Source organism: Schistocerca nitens, chromosome 10 (genome assembly GCF_023898315.1).
Source record: "Schistocerca nitens isolate TAMUIC-IGC-003100 chromosome 10, iqSchNite1.1, whole genome shotgun sequence".
In the NCBI taxonomy this organism is placed as follows: domain Eukaryota; kingdom Metazoa; phylum Arthropoda; class Insecta; order Orthoptera; family Acrididae; genus Schistocerca; species Schistocerca nitens.
The window spans coordinates 89394446-89419294 of record NC_064623.1 but is presented as its reverse complement, the minus strand read 5'-3'; the positions used below and the strand labels follow the sequence as shown (position 1 = coordinate 89419294).

General features: G+C 40.4%; 1 protein-coding gene across 3 annotated transcripts in view; it reads left to right on the top strand.

The window, feature by feature from the left end:
* Positions 1–24849, top strand: part of LOC126210584 (zinc finger protein 501-like) — a 299013-nt gene that overhangs the window by 36252 nt on the left and 237912 nt on the right. For all 3 annotated transcript variants that reach the window (XM_049939852.1, XM_049939851.1, XM_049939853.1), the window contains 2 exons: positions 3053–3115; positions 22164–22232. In XM_049939852.1, coding sequence (XP_049795809.1) covers positions 3053–3115; positions 22164–22232 — 132 coding nt within the window. The remainder of the gene's footprint in view (positions 1–3052; positions 3116–22163; positions 22233–24849) is intronic.

Sequence of the window (24849 nt, the reverse complement as noted above, 5' to 3'; positions counted from 1 at the left end):
AACTCTGGTTCTAAAACTTTGTATGTAAATGTATCTGTGCAACCTATCTTCAATGGGTCAGTTTTACTTCTGGTTTTTCTACATTCTCTGGAGCCCAAACTGTCACACCCCAGATCAGCTACTGTCAGTTTTTCAATCCTTCTGTATGTAATTCATGTTAATATTTTACAACAGCGACTTATAAACTCATGGTTCGGGAACACCTGTCAGCAGCTACCTTCTTTTCAATTGGTATCTGTTTCAACTTGGGTATTTTGTTTTTCTATCAAATTCTTCTTGCAGTATCTTATCTTCCATCTTTTTTTTTTTTTTTTTTTTTTTTTTTTTTTTTTTTTTTTTTTTGTAATACTGTCTTCAAATTTGTTTCCCCTGTATGCTCCTATATTTTCCTTTCAGTTTTCCCTTCCTTGCTTAGTACTGGCTTCCCATTAGAGTTTTTGATGTTCATGAAACTGCTTCTCTTTTCCAAGCAGGTTATGTAATTTTGCTGTACATGGCATTTATCTTTGCCATTGCTATGCATGCTTCTGCAGTGTCAATCATCAAATTCATGGTTTTTCATTTTGAAATTCCTATAAATTTCATTTATTAGGCATCTATAATACATTTGGCCCATTTCATTTTTATATTTTCTCTTTTCATAAATCAAATTTAATATATACTGTGTGGTGGAAGAATTTTTACTTGTGGTGTCTGTGGGGCTATTTGATTCTCTGCTACTCTCCCTCTTTCATCAGTCAAAGTTACTCATTCTTTTTCTGTTGTATTCCTTTTCCATGCTGCAGTTAGTAATCATCTAATTCTCTGATTTGTAGTCCAATGGTCTTGGTTTGTTTCAGCTTATCCAGGTCCCATCTCTATGATATCCTGCCTTTTTTCAGTTTCTTCAGATTTAGTCTGTGATTCATGATCAATATATCATGATTATAGTTCACATCTGCTCCTGGAATTTTTTGCAGTTTGAAATCTGGGTTTTAATTCTCAGATTCCATGACAGTACAATAATTTGAAACTTAACCAGTTGCAGTAGATATTGTCCAAGTATAATACCTTCTTTCATTATTGTTAGAACAGTTGAGGTCTGTACAAAATTCTAACAGACCACTTCCTCTTTCATTGCTTTTTACCTAATTCATGTTCTTATGTGTTTTCTTCATGCACTGTTATACTTAGTTATTTTTTTCTTTCTCTTAATGTACTCAATTTTTTGTTTTAATTCATCTTTTTCTCAATCTCTTCATAGTCTGCACAGATAGCAGACATGTATATTGTGGTAGGTCATGTCTTTGTGTATGTCTTGGCTTTGATAATCAGTACATTATTCTTTTTATAGTAGTTCACCAATATTTATATTTTCTTGTTAATTATTAAACTTACTCCTACTGAAACCCTAATAATTTTTCTTTTTATACTCATCATATCATTTTCTTTTTGTTTGAGGTTGGTAAGATATAAACTGGTAATATGTTTTGTTGTACTTCTGTATCAACAATATTAGTTTTTATTTTATATTCTGTCCTATTTGTTGTTGTCATGCAGTAATAACAATAGTCTGTTAATATGTAATGTTTGTTGGCACAGCTTTGACACAACATTTTCTTCTCCTGTAGTTTATTTCAGGTGAGGAAAGAAATTAGAGCATTTCTATAAATGAGAGACACTGAAACAATTGTAGGGATTCACCTTGTTATTTTTACTGTATTTTCTAAGGGAAAAAACAAAAATGTGCTTTGTGTTTTGAGAAGTCTTCAAAAATCTGTGTCCATATTTCCCATTTAATCTGCAATAGACTGTCGAACCCTTTGTCTATGCTTTTATTTTTTATTTTTTCAAATTCCATAATGTGTTTCCACGCGAATCCATTCCTAGGGATGGTCTTCTCTTTTATTTTTCATATTGAATACGAACAGAATGACAGACACATAATGTATGTACTCTGTTGCTCCACCCTGGTTCGTGTATAATTGGCAAAGGCAGTTGCTAATCACAAGCGAAACTTCTCTCAGAAAGAAAAGTAATTTTTCACTGTTTAAGAATCTGTTCTTTAACCATATTTCATTCTCATTACTGAGCTCTTGTATCAGTGTTTAGTCTACAGAATTTCTGTGCATTATGAAATAACACTGAACTGTCTGTTTCTTTGTATAATCAGTTGTCAACTGTATTTATAGCAAGGGAGTTCTGTTGCTCTGAGGAAACTAGCACCTGACTGGAAGGTGGAAAAAGTCCTTAAACACACGCAACAGTGAAGGAATGGGAGTGAGTGAAGGATTTCACAAGGATAACATTATAGATTGTGATGAGATTGAACTCTGTGAAATTTAGATAAAATTGTTCATTGAGACATCATTTTTTTGAAAACTCCCATTATTGGGTAGAATTTTAGGGATGTAAGCAAAAATAAATAAATAAAAATAAAAATACATTGCATAGTATGCTGCTAAGATGACTTACATTATTAACTATACTTATACTTTTGTTATTATTTGGAGGTAGCTGCTTCAACGTATTTATATTTTAAAAATGCCGCCATCCTATATACATTCTCATATGCTGTTATGACGAGCCACTTCTATTGATCATGTTACTAAGTGTAGTTAAACAGCTGTTGCTATTAATTGGAGATAACTTACATAGATATAGGAAAGAACAATATGTCATACTATAGGCTTATTCTATGGAAAATGTAGAGAACACTACTGTAACAAATTCTTGAGTACAGTTTGAATGTTTGGGATCCCCACCAGGTCAGATTAAAGGAAGACATCGAAGCAATGGGGAAGAACATAGTTGGTCGTGGTGACCAGGAAGGGGTTGTAGGTTTTCATTATGTATAGAACAATTAAGAGTGGTGTAATTGCCAACTTCCATCCTATAATTATAAATGTGTCATAATTATAAATGTGTCAAACCTTTGATCAAATAAAATGAAAACAGGACTCCAAATACAGCTAGAATTCACTGGTCTACAAATATAGATATTTTCACCTAGTTTTGCTGTGATGTATGCTTTACTCTCAGTAGTTTAACTTCAGTTATGTTTTTCTTACAGGAGATGGCCTCAGGACAACATACAAGCTCTATCTGTGATTCAGTTACCATCAAACAAGAGCCAGTAAGTAATATTAATATAGGTATTTACATTATTAACATTTTGGTATCTCTTTTATTAAGAAATGAAAAAGAGTAAGTATTTGCAGAAAGGAAAAAAAATTATTGTCCACCAGACCCATATAAAATTTTACATATAAATTAAATGTTATCCAGACATGTTTTGGCACCTGTGAGACATCAGTGATGACATCTTTGACATAGTGTGTGTCACATTTTTTTGTGATAATGTTATACATGTTCAACTGGTTTTCCATGTTGTTTTAAGTTTGAAAGCTGCTACAACTGTCTCTGTCTGCCTTTGAAGTGATTGTCATTTCAAATTCCTTATTGAAGACTTTGATTCAACAAGGCTGTATTTTGTTCATTTTATGGCCTGTCAGCATGTGATGTTTTTTACCTCAGTTTTTCTCATGTTTCCTCCTCATTTTTTATGACTTCACTCTTCTCATGTTTTGCCAGTTTGTAACAACAAAACTTAGAGTAATTATTTCACCCCTCAGAAACGTTTGACAAACTTGAAAGTGTCTGAATTGTCTGTGTTTGCATGTTGATCTTATTGAGGTTTTGTGATAGTCTTAATCCAGGAGAATTTATTTGTTTATGGTATAGATTTATTTGTTTATGGTATAGATCTATATATGTGATCAAGTTGCTTGTATGTGGAACAAGTCAGTAATACCATGTAGAGGATGTTAAAAAGGAAAAAAAATGTTGAATATTTTGAGAGATTGTAGAACTCACACAAACAAGAGACTAAGTACAATGCATGTGGATGTGGAAAAGCATATTTTTTTAGAACAGAAAAATTGGTCATAGGAGGGGCTGGATCTGAACACCATCCATAAAAATGTATATTTCTGCTGTACAGCATTATGAATCACTATTTCTTTAAAGTCAACCCGATTGTTGTTTTACATGCTGGCATATATTGACAGCACTATACTGTAGTGTCCCCATAACTGAGATCTGTGAAACAGAGTCCAAGGTGAGGGCCTTTTTCAACCAATTCATCCAGTTCAGTGGTCATACATAATAATATAAATAAATAATTATATTGAGCCCCATTTAATCTGTCAGTAGCATGTGTGGCTCTGTTAATCTATCAACAAGTATGTCTGTCTGTGCATTACAGAGAAACGGTGCCGATTTCGTCTTTCTGGAATCGCATGGGGATTTTTGTAAAACCAGATATGATGGTTATGAGATGTCACAATGTTCAAAATGTTTCTTTTGTCCATTCATGTAGCTTCCTGAGCGTTGAGCAAAATCACACTCGCGACCACGGCCCGTATCCTTGCTCTAGTAACTATCTGTGGCATGCGAGACAAATCACGTGACATACTGTTCTGTAGATTTAATCATAAACATTTATGGATGGCTCCAGATTAATCCTCTGTATGGGTACACTGTGAAATCTATCTAATAAGTGTTACTGCCTCTCTTTGGCTTGTGAAACTTGGTTAAATTCTCATTACTACAAACTCGATAACTATAATCCATGTAGCTATCGAACTATTCTCAGCAGAATTCTGTAATGCGGGCACTGGACTGGAATACATACACCGCTAACAGTCCAGTACACTGGTGTCAATTGGCTGCTCACAATATCTGACAATCTTTACAGGGAGAAAAAGAAGAAGAATAATATGCTTCACCATCACTGTGTCAAAAGACACGCTCCAAAATTTCTAAGCAAACAAAGATTTTTTTAATTAAACCTCACCAAGTCCGCTATGCTTGGTGAACTCTACATCCAGATGACTAATGCTTCCACCTCTTCTTATGAATTACCTGCAGTCTCAGCACAAGGCAACAGTCACCTAGAATAATGTATTTGCACAAATATAGGCCACACTTTTTTTACTAAATTTTGACTTGAAAGATCATGGTGTGGCCTATAATAAAGATTTTTTTTTTCTCTCAGATCATAAATCAATTTAAAATTGACCTGTACATATGTCTTGTGGATTGAAATTTATACCGTGACAAGTTACTTCAGTTACGTTTGTAAACCATCAAAGACTTAAGAAGGAAAAGCATATACCTTGTTCCTAAATACAGTAAATTTCTTGAGAAAAGAAACTAATGCACCACTGCTTTTCAGCACCACATGTATGCGCTCACTGGATTCCCCTACATTATTTACTGTAGTGCTGTTCGGAATATCCATAGAGACCAGCATTTGGTCTGTGTTTCCTATTTTGGAATGTAAGTAAAAATTTTTATGTTGAAGCTGGATCACGTGATGCTGTAACAATATCAAATTGTTTTCATAAGCAGGAGTCAGATTTTGCATAGTCAGAATTTTGCAGTGAACTTTAAATTTCTTTTGTGAATTTTTTTTTTCAGTTCTTTTATGTGCTACTTTTCAGCCTTCAATTTGAATCATTTCAGTTGTAGCAGCATATACACATTTCCTGTTTTGAACTACAAAATTGAGCACATCTTTCCGCATCTCAATATGTATTCGTTTGCATAGTACATACCTGATAACTTGAAGTTGCTCATTTGCTATGCAGAGTTGCTAATTTACTGTCTGCATCATGTACGTGGTGGTAGTACTTCATAATAGGAGATAAATTTAGTTGTGTGGCCTATGTTCAAGATTTACTTTTTACTATAATCTCGTGTCAATAGTTTAGGTGTGGCCTATATTCACACACAGCCTATATTTGTGCAAATATGGTAAATGGAAAGAAACTAAAAAAGAATTCCAGACCTACACATTCTCAAGAAATGCATATTGTTGTAGTCCTTCCACATATGAAAAATAACTTTGTTGATCACAAAGGAACAATAACCTGTGACTTTAAAACACTAACTCCACCCTCCAGAATCCACAACTTGCCCATCAACCTTGCCAGGGCTGCCAGTGGACGATTTAGTGAGCCCCAACCTGTTTGTGAATCTATTTTCGCATTAAGGTGTTTCATCCTACTGGAATCAGGAACAGTAATATAGGCCTTTCCATTGGCTGTTTCTTGCTGCCACTAATAGAACTTTCTACTAAGACCTTCAAAAGTTTCTGTCCAAAGGATTTCGGAGAATAGTGGGCATCACAGGAAATCACAATCCTATAAACTAGCCGTGTAGGCTCTGGCCACAATCCATTTAAGAGAATTAAGGAGAGATGCTCCCACCAACTGCAGGCTGGAGAAAACCTCTTTCCCCTGGATAGTGGCTCTGGCACAGACAATAGCTCTCTGACGAGCACACAAGAAAGGCCAGGAAGTGATGTGTTGCACACCACCTCTCATGAAACCCACATTGTCAGTTAACAAAATTTTGAATGTAACCAGTGGCTCTGAATCACACTTTTGCAAGTCCTGTTGAGAGAAATGCAATGTACCTCAGTGGTCTTGTGGCCCTGTGGCATGGAAGTATCGAAGATGATGCAGATATGAAAATTATTGATAAAGTACCAGCCAGGTTCAAGAATCATGAAAGAAAGTTGTATACATGGAAGAACCCTGGAGATACTAAAAGGTTTCAGATAGATTATATAATGGCAAGACGGAGATTTAGGAACCAGATTTTAAATTGTAAGACATTTCCAGGGGCAGATGTGGACTCGGACCACAATCTATTGGTTATGAACTATAGATTAAAACTGAAGAAACTGCAAAAAGGTGGGAATTTGAGGAGATAGGACCTGGATAAACTGACTAAATCAGATGTTGTACAGAGTTTCAGGGAGAGCATAAGGGAACAATTGACAGGAATGGGGGAAAGAAATACAGTAGAAGAAGAATGGGCAGCTTTGAGGAATGAAATAGTGAAGGCAGCAGAGGATCAAGTAGGTAAAAAGACGAGGGCTAGTAGAAATCCTTGGGTAACAGAAGAGATACTGAATTTAATTGATGAAAGGAGAAAATACAAAAATGCAGTAAGTGAAGCAGGCAAAAAGGAATGCAAACATCTCCAAAATGAGATCGACAGAAAGTGCAAAATGGCTAAGCAGGGATGGCTAGAGGACAAATGTAAGGATGTAGAGGCTTATCTCACAAGGGGTAAGATAGATACTTCCTACAGGAAAATTAAAGAGACCTTTGGAGAAAAGAGAGCCACTTGTATGAATGTCAAGAGCTCAGATGGAAACCCAGTTCTAAGCAAAGAGGGAAAGCAGAAAGGTGGAAGGAGTATATAGAGGGTCTATACAAGGGCAATGTACTTGAGGACAATATTATGGAAATGGAAGAGGAAGTAGATGAAGATGAAATGGGAGATATGATACTGCGTGATGAGTTTGACTGAGCACTGAAAGACCTAAGCCAAAACAAGGCCCCGAGAGTAGACAACATTCCATTAGAACTACTGACAGCCTTGGAAGAGCCAGTCCTGACAAAAGTCTACCATCTAGTGAGCAAGATGTATGAGACAGGCGAAATACCCTCAGACTTCAAGAAGAATGTAATAATTCCAATCCCAAAGAAAGCAGGTGTTGACAGATGTGAAAATTACTGAACTATCAGTTTAATAAGTCACAGCTGCAAAATACTAACGCGAATTCTTTACAGACAAATGGAAAAACTGGTAGAAGCCGACCTTGAGGTAGATCAGTTTGGATTCCGTAGAAATGTTGGAACACATGAGGCAATACTGATCCTACGACTTACCTTAGAAGAAAGATTAAGGAAAGGCAAACCTACATTTCTAGCATTTGTAGACTTAGAGAAAGCTTTTGACAATGTTGACTGGAATACCCTCTTTCAAATTCTGAAGGTGGCAGGGGTAAAATACAGGGAGCGAAATACTATTTACAATTTGTACAGAAATCAGATGGCAGTTATAAGAGTCGAGGGACATGAAAGGGAAGCAGTGGTTGGGATGGGAGTGAGACAGGGTTGTAGCCTATCCCCGATGCTATTCAATCTGTATATTGAGCAAGCAGTAAAGGAAATAAAAGAAAAGTTCGGAGTAGGTATTAAAATCCATGGAGAAGAAATAAAAACTTTGAGGTTCGCCGATGATGTAATTCTGTCAGAGACAGCAAAGGACATGGAAGAGCAGTTGAACGGAATGGACAGTGTCTTGAAAGGAGGGTATAAGATGAACATCAACAAAAGCAAAACGAGGATAATGGAATGTAGTCAAATTAAGTCGGGTGATGCTGAGGGAATTAGATTAGGAAATGAGACACTTAAAGTAGTAAAGGAGTTTTGCTATTTGGGGTGCAAAATATCTGATGATGGTCGATGTAGAGAGGATATAAAATGTAGACTGGCAATGGCAAGGAAAGCGTTTCTGAAGAAGAGAAATTTGTTAACATCGAGTATTGATTTAAGTGTTAAGAAGTCGTTTCTGAAAGTATTTGTATGGAGTGTAGCCATGTATGGAAGTGAAACATGGACGATAAATAGTTTAGACAAGAAGAGAATAGAAGCTTTCAAAATGTGGTGCTACAGATGAATGCTGAAGATTGGATGGGTAGATCACATAACTAATGAGGAGGTATTGAATAGAATTGGGGAGAACAGGAGTTTGTGGCACAACTTGACTAGTAGAAGGGATCGGTTGGTAGGACATGTTCTGTGCATCAAGGAATCACCAATTTATTACTGGATGGCAGTGTGTGTGTGGGGGGAGGGGGGGGGGGTAAAAATCGTAGAGGCAGACCAAGAGATGAATACACTAAGCAGATTCAGAAGGATGTAGGTTGCAGTAGTTACTGGGAGATGAAGAAGCTTGCACAGGATAGAGTAGCATGGAGAGCTGCATCAAACCAGTCTCAGGACTGAAGACCACAACAGCAGCAACAACAACAACAACCACCCACCCAATTGAAATGAATCGTGTGTTCCCCTGCACTAATCATTGAACACTAGTCTGGGATTTTTGTGTACAAAATATCATGTACACTCCTCCATCTCAGATGCGCGAAATGAGCAAGGTCTTCCACCCGTGTGTGTGTGTGTGTGTGTGTGTGTGTGTGTGTGTGAGAGAGAGAGAGAGAGAGAGAGAGAGAGAGAGAGAGAGAGCTTTAATTTGCTGCATTGTAGCAAAAAGTTGTATCTGCTATATAACTTATGATCTATTGGGCTTCCACAGGTAATTAGTGGTGGAAAAGAGAAAAAAAATGTACTGAATGAGTTGTACATACACACACCACCACAATAGTAAACACAAAAATTAAGTCATCTGTGTAAGTAGGAAGTCTGCATGACACATGCCCAGAGTTGTGAGTAACTTACGGTACAATAGCAGACGCTGACACAACAAAAACTACAACGCAACACAGATCGAACAACTGACTACAGATTGCCTAAGGTTTAGAAAGAGATGTACTTAGAGTACAGTGATACAAAAGGATTTCAGAACACTGTTGACATTGTTGATGGAGCACCAAGTAGCGACTGTGCTTGTATCCATAAGAAAAGTCTTCCCGTCCCTTCTGTGAGCAAGAGTTCAGATCTTAGAGTGTATGTCTTTCTAGGCATGTTTATTGAACTTACTTTTCTTGTTTCAGTGTATACCAACACTCCTCAAAATATTTGGTACTTTTTTAACAGCTTGTAGGTATCATTACATGGCATATAAATAATTATTGGTACAACAATGATATTGAAATCCACTGATCAAATCGAGCATTGTGACCACTGTCCTCGGCAAGACTGAATGCCGCCTAGAGGCACTCTGGATAAGTGACGCAGTAAGGAATGTATAAAACCAGAGAAAAGATGAATGGGGAATTATTCTAGAGGTGATACAGTCTCCAGATTGGGAAATCTACTGACGTAAGTGACTTTGACAAAGGGCAGAATGTTACTGCCTGGCACCTCAGAATGAACATTGCAGAAATGATGAGGCAGGTCAGGTGCTTGCTTGATGGTGTCATGCGCATCTGGGGAAAGTAGTTAAATGACAGTTAAACCATTAGTAGGTGACAAGGTGTCAGAAGTCTACACCCCGTCACAGTCTATGGATGTCAGAGGTTTGCCTGCCTTGCAAAACAGCAGATCTGATGGCATAATAGAATGCTGGTGCAGGCACAGCTGTTTTCGGGCACACTGTTCAGCACATATTGCTGAATATGGGGCTCTGCAGAAGATGACTGTATGTGTTCCCATACTGACCCAACACATCATCATTTACGATTGCAATGGATACAGAGTCTTTGAGATTGGACTGTGGATTAATGGAAAAATGCCACCTAGGTGGATGGATCACACTGGCAGGTGCAAGCTCTGCACCTACAAGTAACTGGTGAAAAATTTAAAGGAATTGTGTGACTTGTGTGTAGATACTGGGTGCTACATACCTGCAGAAACCTACTGAGGACTTTTCAAATGCATGCCATGAAAATTGCTGCTGCATTGCGTTTTAAAGGCAGATCAATTTGCTATTATGGGGTTGTACGTAATGTTTCAGTTCATCAGTGCTGTTTGACTAATGAACTTTACTGTAGATTAAACAATGGAAAATCCAGAAGAGAATAATGACAGTACCGTGAAATATTGGCAGACTGGCCCTGGCAGTCAGTCATCTTTCACCTCGTCGTTGGAGCTGAATCGCTGGGATCACAATTAATGGTGACAGGTACTGTGAGACTCTGAAAAAACTCAAACGGACAATTCAGAACCGGAGAAGAGGAATGTTGAGCAAGGGCATACACATTCTCCATGACAGTGCTCACCCACACATCTCTCGGCAAACTGTTGCTCTCCTGCAGCAGTTTCAGCGGAATATAATCACCCACCCACCCTATAGTCCTGACTTGGCTCCCAGTGACTATCACCTGTTCCCTAGGTTAAAAGAACATTTGGCCAGAAAGCAATTCAGCTCTGACAACGAGGTGAAAGATGAGGTTCATAACTTTCTGAATAGCATGGCAGTTTATTATTCAGAAAGGTGTTGATGCAATTGCCAGCCCTGTGAAGTCATGCTCTTGTTTACGGAATGGTACTTTGCCTTTGGAGACTATGTCTGATTCCCAAGCACAACAAAAAAAAAGATTGTCTTGCTGACACCTGGCCAAATGTGTAACCTGTGGTAGGGATGCACATGAGAGTGATTGTCCGCTTCCTTCTCCCCACTGTATCAACTGCAGTGGCTTCCATGCCGCTGCCTCTCGGGATTGTCCCATGTATCTTGATGAGCAGGCTGTCCAATGTCCAAGAGATCCGGGTAAAGGAAAAAGTGCCTTATCCATTTGCTCGCAAGTTACTGGCTAGTAGCAAACCCTGCGTTCTCCCGTCTGGCACCTATAGTTCTGTTCTTGTTAACCCTCACCCCATCAAGGACATGGCCATGCAGACATGCAACCTCCAGTTCAGCTCTCAGTTCATGAAATCGTCCAGTGTCGAGGTAGCATCGAGCATGTACACTTAACCGACTTAACCTCTTCTGCCTTAACATTGGAGCACCCACTTTCCTTTCAGACTCCTCACTCACCTATTCCTATTTGGATCTATCCTGCACCTCCCAGCTTGCCCATCGTCTTGACTGGTTTGTTATTTTTGACACCTACTCGAGTGACCATTTCCCGTGTGTTATCCATTTGCTGACTCCTACCCCATCTGCATGCACACCCAAATGGCAGCTTACTAAGGCTGACTGTCAGCTTTATTCCTCTCTGGTGACCTTCCAAGAACAAGATTTCCCCAGTTGTGATGACTAGATGGAAAATCTCACAAAAGTTATCCTTACTGCTGCAGAACATTCCATTCCTTGCACTTCCTCTTTACCACGTCTTGTCCCAGTCCCTTGGCGGACTGAGGCAGCTACGACACAATTCGCCCAGGGAGATGTGCTCTTCACATTTTTAACCATCATCCTACAATGGCAAACTGCTTTCATTATAAACAGGCATGTGCAAAGTGTCATTGCGTTCTTCAGGATAGCAAAAGAGCTTACTGGGTTTCATTCACTAGTAGTTTTAACAGTTCCACCCCTTCCTCTGTCATGTGGGCCAACCCCTCCGATGGCTCTCTGGGACCAAAATCCATTCCCCAATGTGTGACCTAACAGTAGCATATGATGTTATCGTGGACCCTATTGCTATCTCCAACACCTCGGGCCACCATTTTGCGGAAGTTTTGAGCTCTTCCCACAATCACCCTACCTTCCTGCATGGGAAACGAATGGAGGAGGCTCGGGCAATAACCTACTCTTCTCCAAATCGTGAGTGCTACAATGCCGCCTTTACTATAAGGGAGCTAGATCATGCTCTCAGTTCATCCCGATCCTTCGCCCCAGGGCCAGATGCCATCCACATTCAGATGTTGCTGTACCTTTGTCTTGCAGGCAGGCACTTTCTGCTTAACATGTACAACCGCATCTGGGCAGAGGGCACATTTCCCAGACACTGGCATAAAGCCACAGTCATACCCATACCTAAGTGCCTGTAAGGACAAAAATCTTCTGCCCAGCTACCGCCCCATCTCTTACCAGCAGCGTTTGCAGGGTGATGGAACATATGATTCGTGCCCAGCTGGTATGGTGGCTCGAGTCTCACAATTACTGACGAATGCATAGTGTGGATTTCGAGTGCGGCGTCTGGCAGTTAACCATCTTGTTACTTTGACCACCTATGTTATGAATGGTTTTCTGCAGAAATCCCAGACTGCAGCTGTGTTTTGCGATTTGGAGAAGGCCTACAACACCTGCTGGAGAACTGGTATCCTTCGTAATCTTTACACATGGGGCTTCCGTGGCTGCCTGCCTTGTTTCCTTCAGGCATTTTTAAAAGATCGAGTTTTCAATGTGTGTGTGGGTTCTGCCTTATCAGACATCTTTATCCAGGAAAACGGTGTACCTCAGGGTTCCGTCCTGAACGTCATCCTCTTTGCTATCGCCATTAATCCTATAGTGTCATGTCTCCCGCGGGGCATCTCCAGCTCCCTTTTTGTTGACGATTTTGCCATCTATTGCAGTTCTCCATGGACCTGTCTCCATGAGCGGCGTCTTCAGCAATGTCTTGATCATCTCTACTTTTGGAGCACCATCTCTATGAATTTCTGATGGTGCAAATGGTTTCTCCCTCCATCTTTACATCTTGGGCTTGTTGCCCTTCCGTTCATTGAAACTACAAAATTCCTGGGGCTCATGCTCAATAGGAAACACTTTTCGTCCTCCCGTGTGTCTTACCTGATAGCCCGCTGTATGCGGTTCCTCAGTGTCTTCCTGGGGGTGCCAATAGAACCACTGTTCTCCATTTGGAACGGTCCCTTGTACATTCGAAACATGACTATGGGTGCTTTGTTTATGCATCTGTACGTCCATCCCTCTTACGCCGTCTCAACGCAGTCCACCATCATTGCATCAGTATGGCCACGGGCGTCTTTTACACTAGCCCAGTTGAGAGTCCGTATGCTGAAGCTGCTGAACTACCACTGTCCTACCACCATGACTATACTTAGTAGGTATGCAAGCCATTTGTCTGCCATGCATGGTCTCCCATTCTATGCCTCGTTCTTTGATGATTCCTTTGATCACCAGTACGGGATGCATCCCTCTTCTCTGTTACCGCCTGGAGTTTGCTTTTGGCACTTGCTATGGTGGCTTAATTTCACACTACCTGCAACTTTCCTGGTGGGCGTGAACTCTTCGTGAAGCAGCCCATGTTAACCTTGGCCTTCGCTTGCTTCCTAAGGACACCACTCCAGCCTTGGTCTATCGCCTTCAGTTTCGTGACCTTCGCATGGAATTTCGCAGTAGTACCTTTGTAAACACTGATGGCTCTCAGACTGACTGTGGGGTCAGGTGTGCCTTTGTCATTGGCACCCCTGTCTTTTGGTATCAGCTTCCAGCACACTGCTCAGTATTTACTGCCAAGCTCTTCACCCTGTATGAAGCCATGGGGTACATCTAGCAACACAACCTTTTCAATTGTGTCCTCTGCTCAGACTCACTCAGTGCCCTTCAAAGTCTGTGTGTGCCCATCCCTTAGTGCAGCGGGTCCAGGAAAACTGTCACTTGCCCACTCTTGGTGGAGCCAGTGTGATGTTTCTGTAGGTTCCTGGTGATGTCGATCTGCCAGAAAACGAGGCTGCTGACATTGCTACCAAGGCTGCAGTCCTCGTATCTGAGCCCGTGAGTTCCTATATTACCTCCGATGATCTCAGTGTTGTCATCTGTCAGGGGTGTGGTGTCCCTTTGGCATCACCAATGGTCTTTGCTTCATGGGAATAAGCTACAGCTTATTAAGCTTCTCGCAGTGGCTTGGATGACCACCTCTTGGCTCTCCTGCTGAGAGGAGGTCATTTTAACTAGGGTGCATATTGGGCACTGCCATTTTAGCCATCGCCATTTGATAAGTGGCACTACCCCACCACTTTGTGCACATTGCGCCCAAGTTTTAACTGTCTGCTACTTCCTGATGGAATGCCCATTTTTTAAATGGGTTTGCCATTGGCTGTTTTAGCAAATGACGCGGGGGCTGTTGACTGTGTTTTACTTTTTATCCGCCAAAGTAATATGGCGAGGGCCATTTAATTTTTAGTTTTGGACCTCCATTTCTGTATGATGTCTTCTTTTAGCCCTTTTTCCACGTGCCTGTTTTTAGCTGTCTTCTATTATGTCAATTGGGACTGACATATAGTAATTTTTTAACTCCTCACTGTCTTCGTGTTGTATAGTTTAGACTTGGATATGTATGACCCCAGTTGTTTCTTGTGCCCTAAAGGAAAACAAACAAAGCTAAATAACTTAATGTTATGTAACTACAATATCGGTGAACAACTGTTGAATGGGTCCACTCATACAAATATCTGAGTGTAACACTTTGTGGAGATATGAAATGGACCGATCACACAGGCTCAGTCATAGGTGAAGCAAGTGTCAGACTGTGGTTTATTGGTAGAATGCTAGGGAAACATAGCATTTGCAAAACACTTGTGCAACCCAGCTTAAAATATTGGTTAACTGTGTGGGACTTGCACCAAATAAGAGTAGCAGGGGATATTGAACATATGAAAAGAAGGGCCATACAAATGGCCACAGGCTTGTTTGACCCACGAGTGTGTGTCATGGAGATGGTGAAATAACTGAAGCAGCAAATTCTTGAAGATAAATAGGAATTATCCTGAGAAAGCGTACGAATATGTTACAATTCCCTATGTATTGCTCCTCTACAGTTTGCAAAGACGAGATTAGATTAATCACAGTGCACACAGAGGCATTCAATCATTCTTAATGTGCTCCGTGTGTGAATGGAATGAGAAAAAGCCCTAATAACTAGTATCAGCTAATGGGAAGTACCCACTGCCATCCTCTATACAGTGGATTGCAAAGTATGGCTGTTGAAGTAGACACAGTGTTGCCAGCTTTATACCCTGTGCAGCTGAGGGATGTTGCGACCACCAGAGCATGCTTGGCCCACCATTGCGGAGTGACTGCTGCTGCTTAACAAACTCTTCAGTTGTGTATGCTGTGTGTGTGGGAAAAGGGGGGGGGGAGGGATTAATGTAAGTTCCGGAGAATTTCTTGTAACATAGAAGAGTATTCAGGATGTAGAAATTGGAACACTATACAAGTGGTTTGCATGTGACAGTTGGAGGCCGAAACACTCTAAAAAACCAGTCTTCCGAGTGAAAGTCTTTCATGTGCTGCTCAGACCCAAATCTCCAGATGTCAGGCACTCAGATCACCACCAAACATTGTATGTCGATAGAATATCAACAAAAACTCTGATCTAGTTTGCACTATGTGCTTTTGTCCAGCAGAACGAGCGTAAACATTAATTAAAAGTAACACTAGAACTACAGAGCACAGGAAAGCGAACTGTAAGCTACAAATACGTATAGCTTCCTTAGGGAAGTTGGTAGAGTGTTTGATCATTGTACAGAGGGTCGTGTTTTCCTACCCCAATGATAATATTTGTTTTTACTGTATTATGCATGAAAGTGTTATATAAGACTATTAATACTTTCAAATGTGTGATGAAGTTTTTTTATTGTACTGTTTCATTTGTTTATGTTTATTCTGTGAAATTGCAAATTCACTAGCTGCTTCATCATGAGTAGTGTCTGTTCTGCTGCACATCTCCCACAGAATACAATACCTGTCTGTACAAATGTACTCTATAGGTTTGCTACTTTCAACTAACAAAACAAAAGCAGATTGCCAAAAAGAACATTGCTGCAAACTCCAAAAAGTCTTTTTATATGTCAGGAAAATGTCCTTTCATATAACAGTTTCAAGTGTAAACAGTTTAAACAAATTGTAATCAGTAAGGTTTGAATGAGGGACCTTTGATATGATATGACGATCTCACGCTCGACCAACTCACCCGTGTGTGAATGCCCCACTCTTATGTTTTTGTTGAGACATATGCCTTCCCTGTATTCTGACTCTCCATGCAGATTGAATATGATCAGTGTCCAGACATTCAACCTGCAGCCTGTACACTTCCCCTGCTGAGTTGATCAAACTGAAAGAAAATCACTGAGAAAGTGCTTAAGGAGATGGACAAATGTGTGACGCCTTTCGAATAGTCCTGATACACACCCTTTTACAATAAGCTGTGTTGTAGTTGTTCAGTAGCAGGTAACTGCTTAGACACATTGTGCAAAATTTAATAATTACTGACAGTAAAAGTGCGAAAATGTTCATTGAAAGAAAGGTAATTTGAAACTGAATTAAAATTTGTTGTTTATTCAGCAAACAACATACATGAAATAACTAGTGACTATTACAAGTTTACATGTATGAAAGAGAATCCCACTATGATTTCCCAGAATTGAATTCCATTAAGTAAAATTTAATACCTGAGAATACATACAGGACCTCTATCCTTAATTCCTGTGCTAGGGATGTAAGTACAATGTCCTAATGCATCATAGGTTAACAAAAATAACTCTGATGAAATATTGATAAGTCCTGTAGCTAAATATTCAAAAGAAATAGAAGTTCAAATTCCACATATCCAAGAATACTCCATGTCTGAATCACTATAAAACTGCCTAATAGTCATGCAAATTCAGAATCCAAAACTCAGGTGAGTTTTTCTATAACCGAAACCAGACGTTTTGAATACTCGAGGATCAAGGTTCGGCATAGGTCGTTACAGATCTGTCTGTATAACAAATGTTGATACTGTATTTGAATTTTCTGGCTTCTTTACTTGATTTTCTCATATTTAAAATGGTTTTCAAGGCGAAACTAGATATGATAAAAATGTGTGACTTCTACCACTCACTGGTGCCACTGTCTGCTAACAATTGCTGTTTAGATCCTGCCTATAGATGCATTAATTGCTGGGATCATTTTGTGTGTTCACAGCAGAGTTGCAAGCCATTAACAGGGCCCTCCATTTTGTTTCTCAGGCCTCCCTCCACAGTGTTTTAATATGTACCAAATCAATGAGCAGCCTGCAGGCTATCAACTGATGCTGTTCTGGTCACCCTTAGGGCTCTGCTATCCATGACCTTCTATCAGCCCTTGGGCATGCCGCCTGCTCAGTTGTCTTTCTCTGGGTCCCAAGTCATGTTGGCATCCTAGGGAATGATCTGGCTGACCATTTGGCTAGAAAAGCAGATAATTATGAAGTTACTAATATATATTGCTGAAATAATGCAGAACTTCTTGAGTGTGTTACTTGGCTTTTATTGTTTGACTGACAAAACACAATCAAATTAGCAATCACTCAAAAACTCACAAAATAATTCCAGAAACCAACACGAAATGGTCAAATACAAAAACTAAGAATAATCAAGGAACCAAAGGGGTTCCACGCACAGTCAATCTCCGCTGCGTTGAAACTTCTCTGCTTTTAGTGCGACCACTCGAAATCACTGTCATTCGCCACACTTACCCCCATTCCCTTTCATGATTACAGCTGCAGATATACGGATCTACGTGAAATCTCTCTTTGCCCAAAAGTGAAATGACATATGATGTGCTACTGCTCTCATTAATAAGTTGTGCACAATCAAGGAGACTACTGCAGTTTGGGGCTCTTCCTTCCCCTTGGAAGGAGTCCGCTGTCTTATGCCGTGTTTGCATTGGTGATACCAGGTTCACCCATTATTTTCTCTTGCGTGATGAGCTGCCCCCACAATGTGGTTGTGGAGCCAGACTGACGGTATGTCATATATTGGTGGAATATCCCCTTCTTTTCACCCTTAGTACTAAGTTTAGTCTTCCAGAGTCTTTATCTTTAATAATAGCAGGTGATTCATGGATGGTTGAACTGGTCCTCAGTTTCCTCTGTAAAAGTGGTTTTTATTTTCAGATGTAAGATTTTTCTTTGTTCCTGGAGCAGGAGCAGGGGCAGGGTGGTTGTGATTGGGGCCTCTCTTCATGTTTTCTTGGTCTGGGACGCATGACCACTCCCTGTGCAAAGACCACTCTTTTATCCCTCTGTTTTTAGCTTTGGTGTACCCTTTTATGCCTTCTACTGTGTGTGTTTTAACTTTCTCATTTTGTAGTTTGACTCCTCTGATTAGATCCATCCACTTTTAGCAGACCCCCTCTCTTCTGCGAGTAACTTTGGAATCACTAGACTGATGATCTCACCATTAAGTCCCATGACTTCCCTCAGTCAGTCAGTCAGTCAATCTGTAAATGTACATGTTTGCATGCAGCAATGCATTAAGTATTTTTATGTTATTTCCAAAATCATGAAGATAGCCCATTGTCTACAGTTTTGGCCATACACATAAATTTGAAGGACAACTGAATTTGTCTTGTTGCTACAAAGAGTGTGAGGTACTTAGTTTTAATGTAGATAATAGGGAACTTAAAGATCAATATTGTAGCCAATATTGTGCAGTGCACACATGGCAGTTAGTGGGAGGTCAGTCAGATGCTAATCCTCCACCATCCAACTGGCTGGAATTTCTGAGCCCATGTGTGAGTACACCTGTAGTAGCTTGCCACTTCTTCAAAAATCCCCCACAGCCTTCAGCTCACCAGCTGATCCTGCCCTCAGCTTTAACACTGCTTGTCTCCCAAAGCTTGTATTAACTTGCAACTTATGAATTGCCAGATGGGTGTAAACTTACAGAAAACTTAGTAAATCAGGCACTCAGTGCCTCTCTTATTGCAGGAACAATGTGCGTCCTTTAAGTGAAATGAGTTACATGCGACAAAATGAAAAGTATCAATACCAGAGAAGGAAAGTTGCTACTCACAATATAGCGAAGATGCTGAGTCGTGATAGGCATAACAAAAAGATTCACACAATTGTAGCTTTTGGCCATAAAGGCCTTTGTCAGCAGTAGACACACATACACACATGCACACACAAACTCACACAAATGCAACTTGCACACACATCTGCTGTCTCAAGAGAGCTGAAACGACACTGCGAGCAGCAGCACCAGTGCATGATGGGAGTAGCGACTGGGTGGGTGTAAAGAGGAGGCTGGGGTGGGGAGGGGTAGTAAGGTGGGAGTAGGGGACAGTGAAGTGTTGGAGTTTAGACGGAGGGCAGGAGAGAAGGTGCAGAGGGGGGAGGGGGGTAAGTAGCAGAAAGTAGAGAAATAAAAAGAAATTAAAAGACTGGGTGTGGTGGTGAAATGGCTGCTGTGTAGTGCTGGAATGGGAACAGGGAGGGGGCTGGATGGGTGAGGACAGTGACTATCAATGGTTGAGGCCAGGAGGGTTATGGGAATGTAGGATCTATTGCAGGGAAAGTTCCCACCTGCGCCATTCAGCAAAGCTGGTGTCCGTGGGAAGGATCCATATGGCACAGGCTGTGAAGCAGTCATTGAGATGAGGGATATCATGTTTGGCAGCGTGTTCCGCAACAGGGTAGTCCACTTATTTTTTGGCCACAGTTTGTCGATGGCCATTCATACGGACAGACAGCTTGTTGGTTGTCTAGCCTACATAGAATGCAGCACAGTGGTTGCAGCTTAGCTTGTAAATCACATGACTGGTTTCACAGGTACCCCTGCCTTTGATGGGATAGGTGATGTTAGTGACCGGACTGGAGTAGGTGGTGGTAGGAGGATGTATGGGAGAGGTCTTGCATCTAGGTCTATTACAGGTGTATGAGCCATGAGGTAAGGGATTGGGAGCAGGGGTTGTGTAAGGATGGACGAGTATATTGTGTAGGTTCGGTGGACAGTGGAATCCCAAGGTAGGAGGGGTGGGCAGCACATTTCTCATTTCAGGGCATAGCGAGAGGTAATCGAAACCCTGGTGGAGAATGTAATTCAGTTGCTCCAGTCCCGGATGGTACTGAGTTACGAGGGGAATGCTCCTCTGTGGCCAGACTGTGGGACTTTGGGAGGTGGTGGGAGACTGGAAAGATAAGGCACGCAAGATTCATTTTTGTACAAGGATGGGAGGATAATTATGTTCAGTGAAGGCTTCAGTGAGGCCCTCGGTATATTTTGAAAGGGACTGCTCGTCACTGCAGATGCTGCAGATGTGATGACCATGGGTGGCTAGGCTGTACAGAAGGGACTTCTTGGTAAGGAATGGGTGGCAGCTGTCAAAGTGGGACAAAAGGTGAAGCCTTTGGAAAGTACTGATATTTCTGTGGGACTAAGGCTTCTGGAGGAAAGGTTCATAACTGCGTTGTAGGTCTGTTTAGGTTCTGGGTTGTGTGTGGTGGTGGGAGGGAGTTTTGGAGGGTGGGATAAGTGTAGTAGGTCTGCGAGACAGGTTTTGTCAGCTATGAGGGGGTGTGGGGGAGGTTTAGAGGTTGTTGTAGAAGTGGTGGACAGTTTTACTCTGAGGCGGGAATAGGAAGTGAGCAGGTTAGAGAGTTTTTTGAGGTGGCATTGTGCATGTTGCTCAAGTTCATGCAGGGCAAGAGTTTCAATGTGTGTTATGGGTTCCAGGAATTTGGGATTGCACAGCAGGAGAATTTTGTGGATGGAAAGAAGGTACTGCAAGGAGGATTGGGCTTGGTCGATATGGTTTTGCAGGACTATGTTGGTGAGGGCTAAGGCTTGGCGGAATCTGAACAGGTGGAGGTCATTGTGGAAGTAGGGATGACAACCAGAGATGGGTAATTTGATGGTAAGGCAATTAGGGAGGATTTCATGAGCCAAGCAACAATGCAGGAACAGTATGTGGGACTGAGATCTGGCTACGGATAAGGAAACTTTTCTGTATTGACACAGTTGGAAGGAGCAAGGATCCATGGTGGTGCAAAAAATGCGAAAAATTATGTAAGAAGGTGGAATTACATCCAAAAGATTATGCAAAAATACACTCAAATATGTGTGAAAAATACGAAAAGGACGAAATGGATGCACCAGTGGGGAGAAAGTCAGTGAAGATGTAATGATGGGAACTGATATCAATGAAAACTGAAGGCAGACTCGCTCTCGTTTTTGCTATTTTTTTTCCTTGTTTGATTCCGAAGCACCACTACACAAGGTTCTCCCACTTGGTATATGGGAACAGTACCACTGGTAAAACTGAGCCCATGGAGGACATTGGCATTTTCCGCCATAAGGTGTATCACATGCCCCATGGTAGAGCCTCATGTAGTGGTGTTTGGAAATCATTTGAGGAAACATCATTGACAATGGAAGTATGTCTGGCTTGGAAGTGTCAGGTAGCTCAATAGTTACGGCACTGTTCATACACATTTTTGGTGGTCATGACACATTCTGCAGACAGGAATTGTCAGTGGTCAGATAAAATCAACAGTTCCTGGGCTAAAGTCTTATGTAATGTAACGCCATCAAATATTAGACAAAAAAACAGGCAGTGCCTCTGAGAATTCCATAAGTTATGTGCCATATCAGTTCCTAGGAACTCTTCAGCTACCAAAATTTATTCTCACCTTCCACATACCAGATTGAAATATAAAAGGTCTGTTTAGTATCGGAACTGAGCTCTGCCTCTTAGATAGTCCTATGATTTTGGCATTCAATTCCAAAATGCAGAAATCCCCGCTTCAAGTCAGTCTGGCACAGACTATCAATTGTCTCAACATGAATCAAACAATGGAAAATCCAGGATGGAATGTATGGCTGAAAGCTTTAATTATGAAAATCTTTTTGTTGTGCCTATCTGCGACTCAGCACCTCCGCTGTATAGTGAATTGTCTCGACATGTTCATTTATGTTGATTAGACTAGTTTCATCTATGCTTCTTTACTCTATGTTTCACCTATACGTAATTCATTTCCTTTGGTTCAGGTGGAGGCTGCCGCTCAGGTGTCTCCCAAGCAAGAGGTTGAGTACATATCTGTTAAAGAAGAACCTCCGGTAAGTACTAAAACTCATCTATCATTAAATCCAAATATATTCTCTGCAAGCCACTGTGCACAATGTGTTTGAGTAGGCAGAAGGCTAGAATAGTTTGAAAATGATGCATTGAATTTCCTTCTTTGTCCTGTTTTCCATCTGTAGTGATCTTGTCACTGACAATATGTTAAATAAAATCTGCCTTCCTTCCATCTCTTGAACTCCTTCCACCTGGCATGAGGAGGCTGGAGGAACAATAAATGAAATATTCAGAAGTATGGTTGATTTTTTCTCAGTAAATGGTAAATCACTAAGAAAAACACATTGAAAAATCACTGAGGCAGTAGCAAACACTAAATAGGAGCTGCTGAGACTAGTACAGCCTAAAAGTCCTGTTAATCATAAGGAGTCATTTAGAATATTCATCAGCAGAACATGTAAAAAGGCTTTTTATAAATCAATTTTGGAAAAAAACTGGCCCCCAGAGAGATTAGCCAATAACTCATCAGGATGGGGCAAAGGGTAGATGTCAATGATAGCTTGAGTGTTAATTGAAACTTTAATGCAGAGGCTAAGCCAACTAGTCAGTACTGCAGAGGCGAAGCAAGCCAGTCTGTTTTTTTTTAACAATCACGAGTGGAGTAGACCACTCACTCGATGTAATAGGCTGTATGACTTCCGACAATGTCAGCCTCTACAATTTTGATTTCAATTGGTCACACAATGCCACTCGATTAGGATGCACACAGGAAGAGCATGGCTGCATTGTAGATTCCAGGGTAATGTGGGACACAGAGTTAGTGGCACAACGCAACCTATCCAAGAAAAGAGATGGGAATGCAGAAGACAGAGAATTTTACAGCTGGTAAGGAACCTGGCTGGAAATGAGGTGCACTGTATACAAAATGGAAAAACCAAAAGCATTGAAAACATGAAAAGCATTGAAAACATGCAGACTGAACAAATTTTTGTAACAGCATCATCCACTACCAAAAAACTTGAGGAACAAACCACAGATTTATACATAGTTGGAGCTGTAAATTTCCCAAAAATTGAAATATGCTGCTTGTAATTCGCCAGTGGATTAACCGGAAACTACACCCGAGACCCCAAATCCACATGTTTGTGAGCTCATTAAAGCCACAGCTGCACTCATGCCAGACTTGTAGTTTGAGCACTGTGTCCATCACTTGCACTTTAATAAACAATCTGTTATGATTCATAAGCACTTGAGACACTCAATTAACACCCACGTCCGTGTCTGCAGGAGGAGGCTGGGAATAATACACAGTTGCGAAATGTCTTGTTTTCCTACAGTTGTTGCAAGTTTCCCAGTGCTTAGGATGTACAGCCTTGTCATGTTACACACAGGGTTATAGCACACCACCTCTCAAAATATGGAGTACTTCTTGTAACATACTCTATTGATCAGAATTATTCGAAATTGTATATTATAGATCTTCTCAAAAACTTGAGTTAAGCAGCATTTTCTTAACATGTATTTGCTGCTTTTGCTCATGTAAGCATTAGAAAATTACTGTGCTTTGTGTACTCCCATTTTTCAATGTCAAATGGAATGATTTTTTGGGACAGTTCCACTCATAGACACAAGACATTCATTGCATGGAAACATGCTGTAAGTATAAAATCTGATGTCAGTGAATTTTATATAGGCAACTAACATCAAGCTCACAATGCACTTACCCCCTTGTTCAGAAATAGGCACAATTTAAAAATAATAGTAGCATTCATAAATATATCACAGGGAACAAAAAATAACTTTCACTATCCCCAACTTAAACTTACTTTTTTAGCATGTATTTGTTTCCCTGTGTTCTGTTATAAGTTTTTGCTTTCACAGTTCCTTCAGCAGAGATTCACGATTTATGAAGAGTATTTGGGCATTCTGTTCTGATAACTGTTTCTTGAATTTTTGGAAATTGATTTAATTGGATATCTGGTATCTTGTTTGTGATTTTTCTCAATATTTTCATTACTTAGTCCTGTGAACTATGGTGCAGTCCCTCTTTTCACCCATGTTCAATGTTCCCTATTAATCCAACCTGTTGAGAATCACAAAAACTATTCTATTGATAGTATAAACAATTTCATTCATAGAAAAATTGCAGATTCTCAGTGTCCAACCAGTGAATCAAATCTCACCATTAGTTTTACCACCAACTGACATTATGTGACTGTTCCACATGATATCCTTACACTTACACTTCGTTACTCTCAGGTACTGATGAGACATGTCTGACATTAGTTGTGAGTCATTAAACTGTAGTGAAAGACTACTGTGTTATTTTGTTTTGTGAAGTGCACAGCTTTTCTTTCCTTTGTACAAGATGGAGAAATTTGTTGAGATGTGACTGGATATTGCTACAATTTTTTTTCTAATTAAACTTTTTTTTAAAATATAGATTTACGTGTCACTTGTAACAACCAATTCTATCTGCTAAGTTGTTAATGTATAACATGAACAATGATGATCCTATTACACATCCCTGAGCACACCAGATATAAAATTCAGTGCCCATAAATGATACTTCATCGAGGGCAACAAGCTATGTTATGAGTATCACATACGTGGCTAGGTATCGAATGAAAACTACCTGCTTTGGAGATTACTGAATCA